The sequence below is a fragment of the Capsicum annuum genome, chromosome 9, assembly GCF_002878395.1.
Source record: "Capsicum annuum cultivar UCD-10X-F1 chromosome 9, UCD10Xv1.1, whole genome shotgun sequence".
Taxonomy (NCBI): Eukaryota; Viridiplantae; Streptophyta; class Magnoliopsida; order Solanales; family Solanaceae; genus Capsicum; species Capsicum annuum.
Genome location: NC_061119.1, coordinates 122,778,891 through 122,792,740, shown reverse-complemented (window position 1 = coordinate 122,792,740; position 13,850 = coordinate 122,778,891). Strand labels below are relative to the sequence as shown.

Here is a 13,850-nt window from a genome sequence, read left to right as displayed (position 1 = left end):
AGACTACTGGACGTTTGGATAAACCTGATTTGATGAGATATTCAAGGAGAAACAAGATAGACGAAGCCATCATGCAGCCTACTCCCTGACAATCCTCATTTCTTCTGGTGAGTCATCTCTAATCTCTGATTCTACTGATGATTTAGATATACCTATTGTTCAAAGAATAGGGGTCAGATCTTGTACCAAACATCCTATTTCTAACTTTGTTTCTTATGATTCTTTGTCCCCCTCCTATAGAGCTTTTTCCTTGTCCATTTACTCTGTGTCTATTCCACAGGATTGGAGGGAAGCATTCAAAGATCCCAAGTGGAAAGAAGCTATGCTTGAAGAAATGAAGGCTCTAGCAAAAAATAAGACTTGGGAATTAGTTGTTCCTCCACCAGACAAGAAATTGGTCGGCTGCAAGTGGGTGTTCACTGTGAAATATAAAGCCAATGGTTCGATTGAGAGGTTCAAGGTCAGATTGGTAGCTAAGGGATTCACTCAAACATATGGAGTTGGCTACCAAGAGACATTAGCCCCAATTGCAAAAATGAACACAATCAGAATCTTGTTATCTTGAGCAGCCAACCTTGAATAGGAATTGCAACAGTTTGACGTAAAAAATGCATTCTTACACAGAGACTTGGAAGAAGAAGTGTATATGGAGATTCCTCCTGGATTTGATAATGAAGAAACTCAAGAAACGGTGTTTAGGTTGAATAAAGCTTTAAACGGGCTAAAACGGTCTCCCAGAGCATGGTTTGATAGATTCAGCAAAACTATGTTTCCTTTCGGTTGTTGACAAAGCAATGTTGATCACACTCTTTGTAAGACCTCACAAGGGTAAGATCACTCTTCTGATAGATTATGTTGATGACATAGTGATGACAAGTGATGACAAAGAAGCGATGACTCGACTAAAGAAGCTCTTAGCTTAGGAGTTTGATATAAAGGATCTAGAGAAGTAACAATATTTTTTGGGAATTGAAGTGGCTAGATCAGGATAAGGAATCTTTATTTCACAGACAGAATATATTCTAGATCTCCAAGAAAAAACTGGTATGTTGGGTTGTAAACCAGCAGGATCACCAATTGAGAGCAACCACAAGCTACAAGCAAGGATAAGAGAGCCGGTAGATAGACAAAAGTATCAGAGATTGGTTGAAAGACTCATTTATCTTTCACACACTATACCTGACATAGCATATGCAGTTAGCATGGTAAGTCGGTACATGCATGATCCTCATGACTCTCATATGCAGGCTGTATTTTGCATTCTGCAATATTTGAAATTTGCTCATGGAAAAGGTCTTCTTTTTGCCAAACATGGTCACCTCAAAATAGAAGCTTTTACAGATGCTGATTGGGCTGGATCTCTAGATGATAGGAGGTCTACAATCTGTTATTGCACACTTGTGGGACGAAATTTAGTCACTTGGAAAAGCAAGGTGCAAAGTGTAGTTGCTAGATCAAGTGCTGAAGCAGAGTATAGAGCTATGGCTCAGGACGCTTGTGAACTTCTGTGGCTGCGAAAGCTATTAGAAGAACTAAAATTATCCGGAGAGATGCTTAGGCCTGTTCTTTTTTTGGTGTAAAGCAATAGGCTTAGAATATCAAGAAACAATCTTTGATGTCTTAGAATCCTTGTGAGATGACAAAGGATCAAATGCTCTATACTTTTGTAATCTGTAATTAAGGGGTGCTACACTGTTTATGTGTAGTCTTATATATAAATATACAAATATGTTACCTTTCTCAAAAAAAAATTATCCGGAGAGAATAGACTATCCATGAACTGTGACAACAAGGTTGCCATCAGTATATCCCATAATCCAGTACAACATGACCGGACAAAACACATTGAAATTGATCGACACTTCATCAAGGAAAAGTTGACAGATGAAACCTTGAGCCTATTCCATGTGACATCCAACAAGCAGCTAGCTAATGTTTTTATAAAGGGCTTAACAATAGAACTTTCCACAACTTAGTTTGCAAGTTGGGCATGTGTGATATCTATTCATCAACTTAAGGAGAGCGTTGATAAATCTGACTGTGTTCAGATTTAATCAGATTCAGATCTGATTCTGATCTCATTTTGATATGATCAGATCTCTAAATCCTAATTAACCAGATTCTAATCTGATCTAGTTTCCAACATTATAGAGATTTTTATTATGTTTACTTAAATGTATATTTCATAGTTAGGCTTCAGATTGGTGTATAAATACCTCTGCTCTGTAATTGGTTGTATAGACACTAGAATCTCTTATAAAAGTCTTCATTTTTTTTAAGAATGGTAACATTTATATTAAAATAAGCACTAGGGTAGTGCCAAAACCATATTTATAGGGAAAGAGGAGATCATAACCAGCTAAGGTAAACTAACAATTACAGAGCGCCTATCAGGTCTACTAATGATTCAGCCTTCTCTACAAAACCTTCTATACACCAAAGAAAAACAGAAGAAAGCGCTTCATTTTAAAATTCTTTTTTTATAACCGTGGTGTCAGGCCAACTTGTGCTCAACTTGACTAATTCCACGGGACACTTGGCACCTCCCACCAGCAACAAGTACAAGGCAACTTTGTCCACCAAGGCTAGAACATGTGGGAATAAATAACGTAGTGTTTTGTCTTTACTAGGATTTGAACCTGAGACCTCATGGTGCTTAACCCACTTCATTGACCACTGGGCCACACCCTTGGGTTCCACTTCAGTTTAATATTCTATAAGGAGATGCATGTCTTCAAAAATTCTAGAGTTTCTCTCCTTTCCTTATTGTCCACCATAGTAAGCACGAACCAATCTACACCATTTCTTCTGTCTGACTACGCCCCCAGTATAATTCAGCTCCTCAATAAGTCACAAGAGTTAAGAAGGCATGTAACATTTGAGACCCACAATGTTAAGGAACAACTGCCACAAAAGGCTAATGACAGGACAATGAAGAAATAAATGGCTATTGGATTCTGATTCTGAGCCAGAGAGACAGCATTTAGAGCACAAATGAAAACCCTTTCTTCTCAATTCTCTTGGGTTAGACAAGCCTCTCTTGAAGACAATCAAGAGAAGCATAAAACCTTTTATATTTAAAAATCTTACATGAGAAAGAACGTGATTACAAATGTATCGGAGCTCAGATAGCAGGAAAGAAATAAGGAGCTCCTTGAATACTTTCAGCAGCTGATGTGATTGAGGTGTGTGTCCATGTCTTTGCATATTTCATGATATGAAGCTTTTATTTTTCTTACAAAAACTGCTTAATGAATGCTAAGTCCCAAAATTAGGTGCAATGCAGGATAGATACTTCTACTTTCTTAGGTGACAGTTTGTGAAGCACTAAGGTGCACACGCTTTATCTTGAATAGAGTACTGCTAATAAAGTTCGCCTATTAATTGCTACAGACACATTATTTATGAATATGTTAGTAATTATACAATGGAAAAATTGAAAAAGATGTTGCTTCATTTGCGGATGATCAGGAGAGGATGTCCATTTATAATGTGCACTGCAAGTTGCGCCCAATTGTGGTCGACTGTGTCAAACTGATCTGGCATAGAGTGGGCAATGTTGGATATAATGAAGGGCTTGCTACACAAATGGGGAGAAGAAGACGTAGGGAATCAATATAGCCCCATTAGCTCTTATATTGGCTCTTTGGAATAAAAGGAACATGAGAACTTTTGAAGGGTAGAAATGAATTTGTACATTCGAGGAATATCCTCCTGTTGTTGGTTAACTTTTGGTACACACATGAAGTCCTTTTTGTATAAATTTGGTGCCTCTTGCAGAGAGTTATAAATTTGTGAATGTTCTCTATTTTGTATATTGATTAACGATTGTATATGGAGTTTGTCTATTGGAAACAGCCTCTCTACCCTTGTGTGTCGCCTCTCTACCCTTGTGTGTAGGGGTAAGGTCTGCTTACATCTTACCCTCCCTAGATCCCACTTGTGGGATTACACGGCGCACGTCGTCGTTGTTGTCAAAAAAGTAAAAACAAAAATTTAGTATAAGAAAATAGATCTTTAATTTAGTATAAAAAAATAGGAAGAGGACTCCATTCATGTCATACACCTGAAGATTAAGATTTCCTTTCCATGTTTGGCTAGCCCACCTCCTCACATCGTTTCGTGTAGGGGCTTTTTCTCCACCGGTGAATCTACCTACCAAACATCTGCGTAACAGAGCATTATCCTCCTGAAGGCAATTCTCCACTAAAGGCTCGTTTTGTATTTGCTGGTCCCATTTGCTACTTTAGTTTGCTCCTTTATAGTTCCCTTCCGGTAAAAGCTTTACTGATTAAGCCTCCAGATGTAATAGTTTCCTCCTTTGTACTTGAGAATATGAAGCCCTCAATTTTTTCAGCGAGTCTCCCCCATCCTTCATTAAAGTTGTTTTTTGAGATGATGATAATAATTCTATTGTGACCTTTGACTGCTACAACTGAGATAAATCTACCATATTTAATGAACTTTTGGTTGCAATAAATGAAAGTAGATACATCCCTACATCTCCATGACTTGTTGCTCTTTCCTCTGTTGTCAGTAGCTTCACGAAATCTCTTACAAAGCCATAAAAGGGCCCCCTTGCTCAGAGCCATCCTTCTCATTGAGAGATTCGTACTCTCTACCCAATCATACCAGTATCTTGTCTTAGAGAAGGATGTTTTTTTTTAATCATATGACTTATTCCCCATATGAAATAAAATTCTATTGTCCATTTTGGAGACAGAAAAAGATGGAGAAAAAGAGGTTAGAAAAGAAGGGATTGGCTCCAGTGGTGTAAGACCACCAGAGAGGAGTTCAAAGACCTTGAAGGGACTTCTAAAATATTATTTTGGAATCCGTATCAGAGCTTACATGCAGAAAAAGGTTCCTTTTTTAATCATAATAACATGGTTTATACTTCAAATATTTTTTTAATAAATGCATGGTTTTTGCTTCATATATTTTACTTAATTGGAATTTTTTCAGTTCCTTCATTCATATAATGTTGTTTGTGCTTACAATTCTTTTATTTGCATCATATATCTTTATTTTTCTTCATCAATGCTGTCTTCGCTAAATCACTCTTTAATTGTACTTCACACTTAAAGCACTGCATATGCTTGGTGCTCTTATATCCTTTTGCATTCGAGACACTGCTCCCACTTTATTGCCTATTAAGTCGGGTAAACACTGGCTGGGGCCACAAAGCACGCCATAGTATAATAGGACACTTCCAGTGTGCTAGAGTGGATAATTTCAAAGAAACGGTAAGATATGGTTAAGACTTTTCACAGATAACTGCATCTGCATCACTTCTTCTCTTGAAGTTTTTGTCCTCAATGTGATGGCTAGAAATACTCACTTTAAACTTATTTGTCTTCATAGTCCTTCTGATGTAATTATAACTATTAGAGCTCAATTAGAAGGTAAGGAAAGAGGAAGTTCTCTGAATACTTTCAGTATTACTGTTTGTAAGCATTATCTCCTCTATAAAGCAATGCAGTTACAAAACACAGAGATCATTATCACGTCTTTCAACAATATACAATGTCCTTTGTGTTTGCTCATAAGGAATGAGTTATTTATGATACTGCTGCTATCATCGAAAACGAAATGATCACAAATTAAGAAGTAAGCAGAGTGTGCAGTGTTATCAAAAACATTATTTCACATTCCAGTAACACGTTGTAGTGGAAATAAAATTAAGCTACCTTATATACACATTCAGAAAGAACCATGCAACAAAGGATGTCCTGCAAGTCAGCGACAGATTCCGCCTTAACAGCGTGACAGAGATCGAGAAGTTGCTTCTTCCTCCTCTTGTATTCTTCGTGCATAAGTTTCCTCTGCTCTCTGGCATCCGCCCAAGGCCACCGTACAACCATCTTCCATTCCTGTGGCCACGTGATTTTCAACATCTTGGATTTTTGGCCTCTGATCCATGATTCCACTCTCCTTTGTAAAGACTCCATTATCCACCAACCCTAATCACACAAGCCGACGTATCTTTTCTAAATATCGCCGCAGTTTGTGGTTGCATTTGCGTGCAAAGTCCTGATTATGATGTGATGTGATGCCGAATCAGAATGTTATCGTTGAGGCATATATGCCCAAAGTAAACAACCTTTTCTTTTTCTTTTACTTTTTTTCTGTCGAGAAAGAACCTTTTCGGGGAAAAACGAATCCTATTACTTTACCAAGTTTGTACTGGTCACAATTTTTTTTATTTTTTTTTTTGATGTTTTACTTTTTACATTAATTATTTTTTTTTAAATTAAAATGTAAACATGTATTATAATAAATTAGGCATGTTATTAATTATATTTTTTAATCAATATGTCATCTTAATTTGGGACGAATAATTTGAAATGGAGAGTGTATTATATTGGAAAAAGTTAACAAATAGTAAACTTAAACTTAGACGTTTCATAATAACAGTTTCATAATTATTTAAAATAAGAATTTATATTTTATATTTTAAATTATTTTTACCCATAAAATTTCTCTCTCTTTATATCTACTAGTTTAACCACACATGTTTTGCATGTGTAATATTTGATCATTTAAAATTAAATCATTTTATCTATTACGGAAATTTTAATGGAGCGTAAGAGTTTAAATCACTTTTTAAAGATTCTTCACACTTTAATATAATAATGTAAATATAAACATATATTTTAGTGTAAGCAAATATATATTTACCACCAGAAATTATAAGTGGTTGATAGATATCTCTTTTGCATTTGTCATGCAGTACCTCTGTAACGATCAATTTTTTGATGAAATATGTGAAATGTGCATTTCTGTGTTATTTAACTATTTTATCCCTTCCTTTAGTTGCATTATATATTTCTAGGGTATGGGGTGATTGACACTGTTTTCAATGCATTTTTGTGCCATTTATGCAATGTTATGTTTTTTGATGGCTTCGAGAGCCTTATTTTGGACTTATGTTGATATATTTTGATCAGTACGACGGGTGACTGAACGGACTACCCCAACAGCTCTGGATTATCGATTTTAGGTTGGTTAAACCTTTGGTTCTGGTCCCCGTGCATCCGAGCTCATTTCGACCTATTGATCGGAAAGTTGAAAAATTAAAAATATGGGCGTGAGACCCACATTTGGTCAAAATGGTCTCGGATGAAAAATCCAACTTCGCCAGCATATTTGAAATGTCGATTTTAGGGTGGTAACATGTTTGGTGTGATTTTACGATTTTAAAATCTCATTTCGATCCTTGATTTGGAAAATTGCAATTTCAATTTTTGAGGGTCAGCTTTGTGAAAACGATGTTTTTTAAAAAATTTGACTTCGTCAATGCGTTCGGAATGTCGAATTTAGTATGGTTGCATAGTTTATTTGTGTATATTGGACTCCAAATGAACTTTGAGCACTTCGTCAAAGTCCGGATTGGACTTGAAAAAAATCTGTTTTGTTTTTAAAGCTGGTGCGGTAAAAAAAACAGCTTTTTGAGCCTATTTTGTCCATTCTTTCATTTTGTCTCTTGATAGTTAAACCCTAAAATAGTATGAGATTTTAAAAGTGAAGTTTATGGGAGATTGGGAAGTTAGATTAACACCTATTTTTTATTTTATTACGAATTTAAGGTAAGAATTCACCCTTTTCTTAATAATTTCTTGATTAATTTCTCAAAACCCCAAAAATCGTAGGGCTTGATTTTAAACCCCAATTTCACACCTTTTCACTTTAATAATGTTTTTATCTTATAATTATTAGTTTTTCATCAATTTAATCTTCAAAACACTTCGATTCTTGATTTTAACTCGAATTTCAAATATTTTACCCGATAAAGCTTAAAATGGTTTTTCTTCTATTTGAACCTCATATTTTACTCGATTTGACTTGGGTTTTTAACTGTAGGCTCCTAAAAATATGGAAAACAGATTTTTGAAATAAAGTTATGATTTTTTCCTTCTTTTTTGAAAACTCATTTCGGGGGTCCGTTTTGACCCCGAGCCAAAAGTAGTCAATATGGGTGTTGTTGGTTTTTGTTTTGATGCGTAGATTTTATATTTGATGTTTTTAGTAGAGTTTGGGATCGTTTATGAAAAGTAAGGTTGTGGGTTCAATGTGTAGCGAGCCGATTTCGACTTTTAAGGTAGGTTATAGCTTAACTCTTTCAGACTGGGTTAGGTAGTAAATGATGGTACAAAATGCATGTTAAGAGTGGGAACTAATCATGAAAATGGTTATCTATGTGTTGTCCCCGTGTGGGGGCTTATATGTAATGTAATTATTAAAATCGAGATATTATGTGATATGTGTGACTGTGTGGAGTCCTATGTGATGTTGATAGCCTTGAATATATGTGAATAATTGTATTGTATTGTCGAAGTTCCTAATATGGTACCATTGGTGTATTGTGATATATTCATACTTATTGTTATATGAGAGTGAAACGAAAATAATGAGTGAATATTGGTTCACATGGTTGCAGAAATATATAATTGTGGTTGGTTATGAAAATATATCATTGTGATTGGTTGTGGAAATAATTATTGTGATTGGTTGTGAGCATTACATTTTTATATCATACTCATTCATGAAATATTGATACCACCGTGACAATACATGAGTAACACTGACAACATCTTTTTAAAACCCTCCCCGAGGAATGTGCCGAAGAGGAGATATTGTAACACCTTAAAAATCCTTTTTCGAAGGATGTGCTAGAAAGAAGATATGAGATGTGGATTGAATACGGGTTGATGAACCCCCTATAGGTCCTACGTTGGGAAGTTTTAACTCCATAGGTGTATACGGGAATCGTGCAACGATCCCGGAGGTCGTGCAACGACCTTGTACATCATCATCATCATCATATACATTGCATTTACTTTATTGTGTTTACATTGCATTGTATTGCCATATTGACTTGTCATCTATGCAATTGTCTTATCTTCATTTTACTTGTATTTGATGATCTTGTTGATATGAGATAAATGGCCATCTTATCTTTTGATGACATCTTTGGAGGCCAACACATAGAGGCTCAAGATTTGGCCACCTCGAAGTTATGAGAACATGCATGGAGGACCCATTTTGAGCCTACCATTGAGCCTACCATACATCAAGGCCGTGAGTGGAAGATTGTTTGGAGCATTGAAGACTTGAGGACTCACGGCTTTGGACACTTAATGGCTCACGGTTTTGGGTCATCTTCATTGAGGACATTTTGGTCTCTTCACTTTGCCTAAAATGCACTCCATGGCCGCCCTTATCATTAAGGGTAGTGTAGTCATTTTGTCTCCTTTTGTAATATACTATAAATAGGACATTTTAGGTCTTCTCTTATGAGTTGTTTAATGATAATAATATGATACATTGAAAATCCTCTCTCTTGAGAGCAGACCACCTTAGTGTAGTTCTTAGTTAGGGCTTGGTTAGCCATTGTAGTTTAGTGATTGGAAAAGCCAATATTGTTCTTTTCTTGGAAACTGTGGATCTTGAAGTGAGTTGATTTCCTTGGCGGTCACCGTAAGAGTGTGTTGTTGTTGTTACATTCATTAGGGGTTTTTTAGTTTAATATACTCTTTAGTTCCTAATCTTTGTAATAATCTATGTCTCACTATTTATCTTTACCTTTCTTGCAATTGTGTTAGTGTTTGTATCTTGTAATCGTTTGTTCTTGTTGAATCTGAATCTTGTGTTCATTGTGTTCATCTTATTCTTGTTGTATTGTTGTTGTTGTGGTGTTAAAACACCTTGTAAACTCGTGATACTTGTGTTATTGTTGTTGGCCGAAACTAGCACTCAAGGGGTCCTCGGGTTGCTCTCAATTTGTGGACTGTTTTGTGTAGTTTTTGTGTTTTTCATGGTCTTTCTTGTATCATTTGATATCATAGCATGGCTTGATCATGTTCCCACAAGATCAATCTTGGGCTCGTAAACTTAAAAATAAAAAAAGTGTTAGAAAACTGAAAAATAAAAAAGAAGCAAATCTGTCCATTTTTGTGTCATGGCCGAAATTGTGTTATTGTTGTTATTTTGGCCGAGATTGTGTCTATATCTAGGTGTGTTTTGCTTGTCTTAGGTATTTATCATTTTGGTTTAATTTCTCTCAAACACTCCTTGAGTCTTAATATAAGTTCTTGAGCTAAGTTTCAATTTGTGTTGTGGTAGTTGTTGGACGGCTTGTTGTTGTTGTTCTTGTGTTCTTAAGTTGTATTGAAAAAGTATTTTCAAAAGGGTGTTGTTTGATCTTGAAACAAGAAAAGAAGAGTGAGACCTTTGTTTGTCTTGGAAATATCCTGAAGATATCACCAAAGTGGTAAAAGAACAAAAGACATCCTAAAAATCTAGTTACTACAAAAGAGTAAGACCACTTTTCTAGGTTGTCCAAAAGGGGAAGGGGACAAGACATCCAAAAGGGTTGTCTTGACAAATTAGTGCAAGTAGGTGATAGACTTTTTGAATCTTGAAAAGGGAGTCTATGACCTTCTTTGCCTATTCCTTAGCTGAAACTTCTTCTTCCATATATGAAAGTAAACAACTAAATTCTTGAAACAAAATTTTTTCAACTTCAACAATATTCCAACAACCAATAGTCGAGTGTCACGTCATCATAAGCTCAGGAATTGGAATTCCTAGTTTCTTTTCTTTGTTCCATTGGTTTCAACTTTGTTGACTTTTATACTAATTGGCAACTAGTAAATAGCTACTAAGTTGTAAATTAGTTTTTGTGTACATTTTTCGTGTTAGCGTTATTTTTGTGCTTTTCTCATTTTTAACTCATAGTAACTTCTTTGTTTTGAGTTCGTAAGTAATTTTTATTTTTTGTGTCTTGAGTTGATCAAACAAGAATCCATTTCTGCCTCCAAGTCAAATTGACATCCTATTGACTACCGGAGTATAAGCAACTTTCAATATTCGCTGCTACAATTATGAGAATCACAAAGGTGAGTCTATACGTGTGTTGGTGAGGAGATTTTACTACTAATCTTTTTTGTTCATTGTATAGGAACAAAGGTGATATAAAGGGAATATGTCTTCGATAGCCGGGGATTATTGTGACTATAAGATGGGAGACTATGATTTTAGTGAGGGATTTTGTGCCTACGAAGTTGAGGGAGATTGCGGAGGCTATGAAAATAGCCATGATCAAAACTTGGGCAGATTTGAGAGTTATGGTTTTGAGGGAGAAACTGAGGTGAATGAAGTGCCTAGTGCTTATGGTGAATTTGGAGATGATGTGGGACCTCACGATGGATCTTATGATAATGTTGGGGCATGTGAGGAGTCTTACACTTCTCACTCCAAACCTAGATTTGCTATTTTTTCATTTGCAAAACTTATGAGAGCTATGATGAGAGTACACATGGGGAGTATGAAGATTCATATTCTCCACCTTGTAGTACTTCTTATCAAGGTCGATATAGTATGAATGGTTATATTAGCTCTAGTGGAGGTTATCCAAAGAGAAAAAGAGGGTATGCATCTCTAAAACTGAGGGGTACTCGTGTGCCATACAATATTGATCTGAGAAGGTGACCATTTGTGGGATACTGCGCTGCCTCATTGTGTTAAATAATAGGTACTATAAGAACTACATCCTTCCATCCATGGTTGACTGCTTGGGGTTGTTTCGAGAGCCTTTACTTGTTCTATACTCCTTGGACGGTTTAAGGTTACTGGGAGGGTAAAGGTTATCTTCTCCCAATTTGAATACCATGAGGAGATGTGATGCGATATTCTTCCCTTGACTTACGGTCATGTATGCTTAGGTGTCGATTGGTTTGCACAATATAAGGTTCCAAATATGCAAGATTGGCCTAATATTGTAAGAGACCGATGGGGAAACCGCCTCATAATGTACATTCTGCCCGGGCTATAAAGAGAAGTATTTACATACTTCAATCCGAATAATGAAGAGAGACAAAATATTGAGAGGAGTAAGGGTGTGTAAGGTGGTAATCCGAGAATGGAAAAAAAGGAGGTTGTGTGGAGCGAAGTGAGAGGATTACCACCAAACCGTGCTAACAATGTTTGTCCTTCTATTTCTAAGGATATTTATGTAGGTACCAACATGGGGAGAGAAAAAATGAAGAGAAGTTGCTGCCCAAGCTTGCAGAGGACCTTTACACCATGGCAAAGAGGAATCTACTCAAGATCTTCCACATAAAATAGCTAACTCTTGTACTTTGGCGCCTGTGAATGATAATTGTGTGGCTAGTATCCCATTGAGTATGAGTTATAGCTTACTTACTTGTGAGTCTAATGATTCTTTGCCTCTTGTTGATGATGTATATATTGTGAGTGTGGATACACTAGTTGATCCTATTGATGACAAAATTGACTCTTTTTGTAAGGGCAATTTATGTCCACCTAGTATTGAAGCCAATATGTTGAACGAAAGTACATCATCTTGTGTAATTGGTGCTGATGAACTTATGTGTGAAACTTGCCCGCCACTTACGGTTATGTGTGATATGCTTAATAGGACTAAAGTGAGTGAAGTATATTAAAATATTGGTCAACAAAATAGGAGTGAACCCGAGAGCTATTCTTGGGATAATCTTATGCTTAAAATCTCTTTGAAACTTGATATTGATCTTTTAGAGAGTGATGAATGTGTTTGTTCTGAATCTGCCCGTAAAATAGATTATGCTCTCTTTAGGTATAATGTCTTGTTTGAAGATGATATAAATACTTCTAATAGACCTAGTAGTGAAAATGATGGTATAGCTTGCCTTGAAAGCTATAGCTTATATGCTAACCCACTATGGTGTGACAAAATTCCCCTAAAGATGGAAATCTCTTCTTGAAAGATGAGAGTACTCTTTACGACAAAGAATGTGTAGTCTAGGAAACTACTTCTCCTTCTACTTTGTGTGACTTTATTGTTGAGAGTACTCATGGTGATGATTGGGAAACTAGTAGTGAGTACACATAATAGGACACCTTAGTAGAAGTCGACTTAAGTGATACCTTTCTCCACTCTCTATTCTCTTTGGATGATATGTATACCATTATAAAGAGTATGTCGTTTAGTTTGGGTGGAGACCACGGGAAATGAGAGTGTTGTCTAGACCCGTGTCTATGGCCACTCTTCTCATATGACCTCCGTGCCAAATGTAGAAATGGTGATGTTGGTGCACCCAACATGGTGCTTGGTCTACATGACAAGCAAAGTGTCACTCTTGGTGAAACCCATAACCAAATCTTTCATACATCTTTCATTGATTTTTTAATATTTCATTCAAAGGATCTTTGATTATATTGCAAATATGTGCAACCTTGGCGTGTTGAGATGATTTATTGTGCTAACCCTAACTTTCATGCCATGAAGAGTTTGTATTTATTTGTCCTCTTTTTGGTTTTGTAAGGTTTGGATTCGAGGTCAAATCCTTTTGAAAAAGGGGGGGATGATATGGCACAAATGACTATCTTATCTTTTGATGACATCTTTGGAGGCCAACACATAGAGGATCAAGACTTGATCACCTCTAGAATATGAGAACATGCATAGAGGACCCATTTTGAGCCTACCATTGAGTACACCATACACCAAGGCCGTGAGTGGAAGGTTGCTTGGAGCATTAAAAACTTGAGGACTCACGACTTTGGACACTTAATGGCTCACGGTTTTGGGTCATCTTTATTGAGGACATTTTGGTCGCTTTACTATGCCTAAAATGCACTCTATGATCGCCCCTATCATTAAGGGTAGTGTAGTTATTTTGTCTTCTTTTGTAATATACTATAAATAGGATATTTTAGGTCTTCTCTTATTAGTTGTTTAATGATGAAATTATGAAACATTGAAAATCCTCTCTCTTGAGAGAAAACCACCTTAGTATAATTCTTTGTTAGGGCTTGAATTAGTCATTGTAGTTTATGGCTTGGAA

The 13,850-nt window shown here is 36.1% G+C and overlaps 1 protein-coding gene across 4 annotated transcripts in view; it reads right to left on the bottom strand.

The window, feature by feature from the left end:
* The window catches only part of LOC107842470, a 41,954-nt gene extending 35,817 nt beyond the window's left edge, over positions 1-6,137 (bottom strand). For 3 of the 4 annotated variants that reach the window (XM_016686328.2, XM_016686329.2, XM_047396962.1), the window contains exon 1: positions 5,691-6,137. In XM_016686328.2, coding sequence (XP_016541814.2) covers positions 5,691-5,951 — 261 coding nt within the window. In that variant the 5' untranslated portion in view covers positions 5,952-6,137. The remainder of the gene's footprint in view (positions 1-5,690) is intronic. The other variant, XM_016686330.2, reaches the window with a different exon arrangement.
* Positions 6,138-13,850: the final 7,713 nt, after the last annotated feature.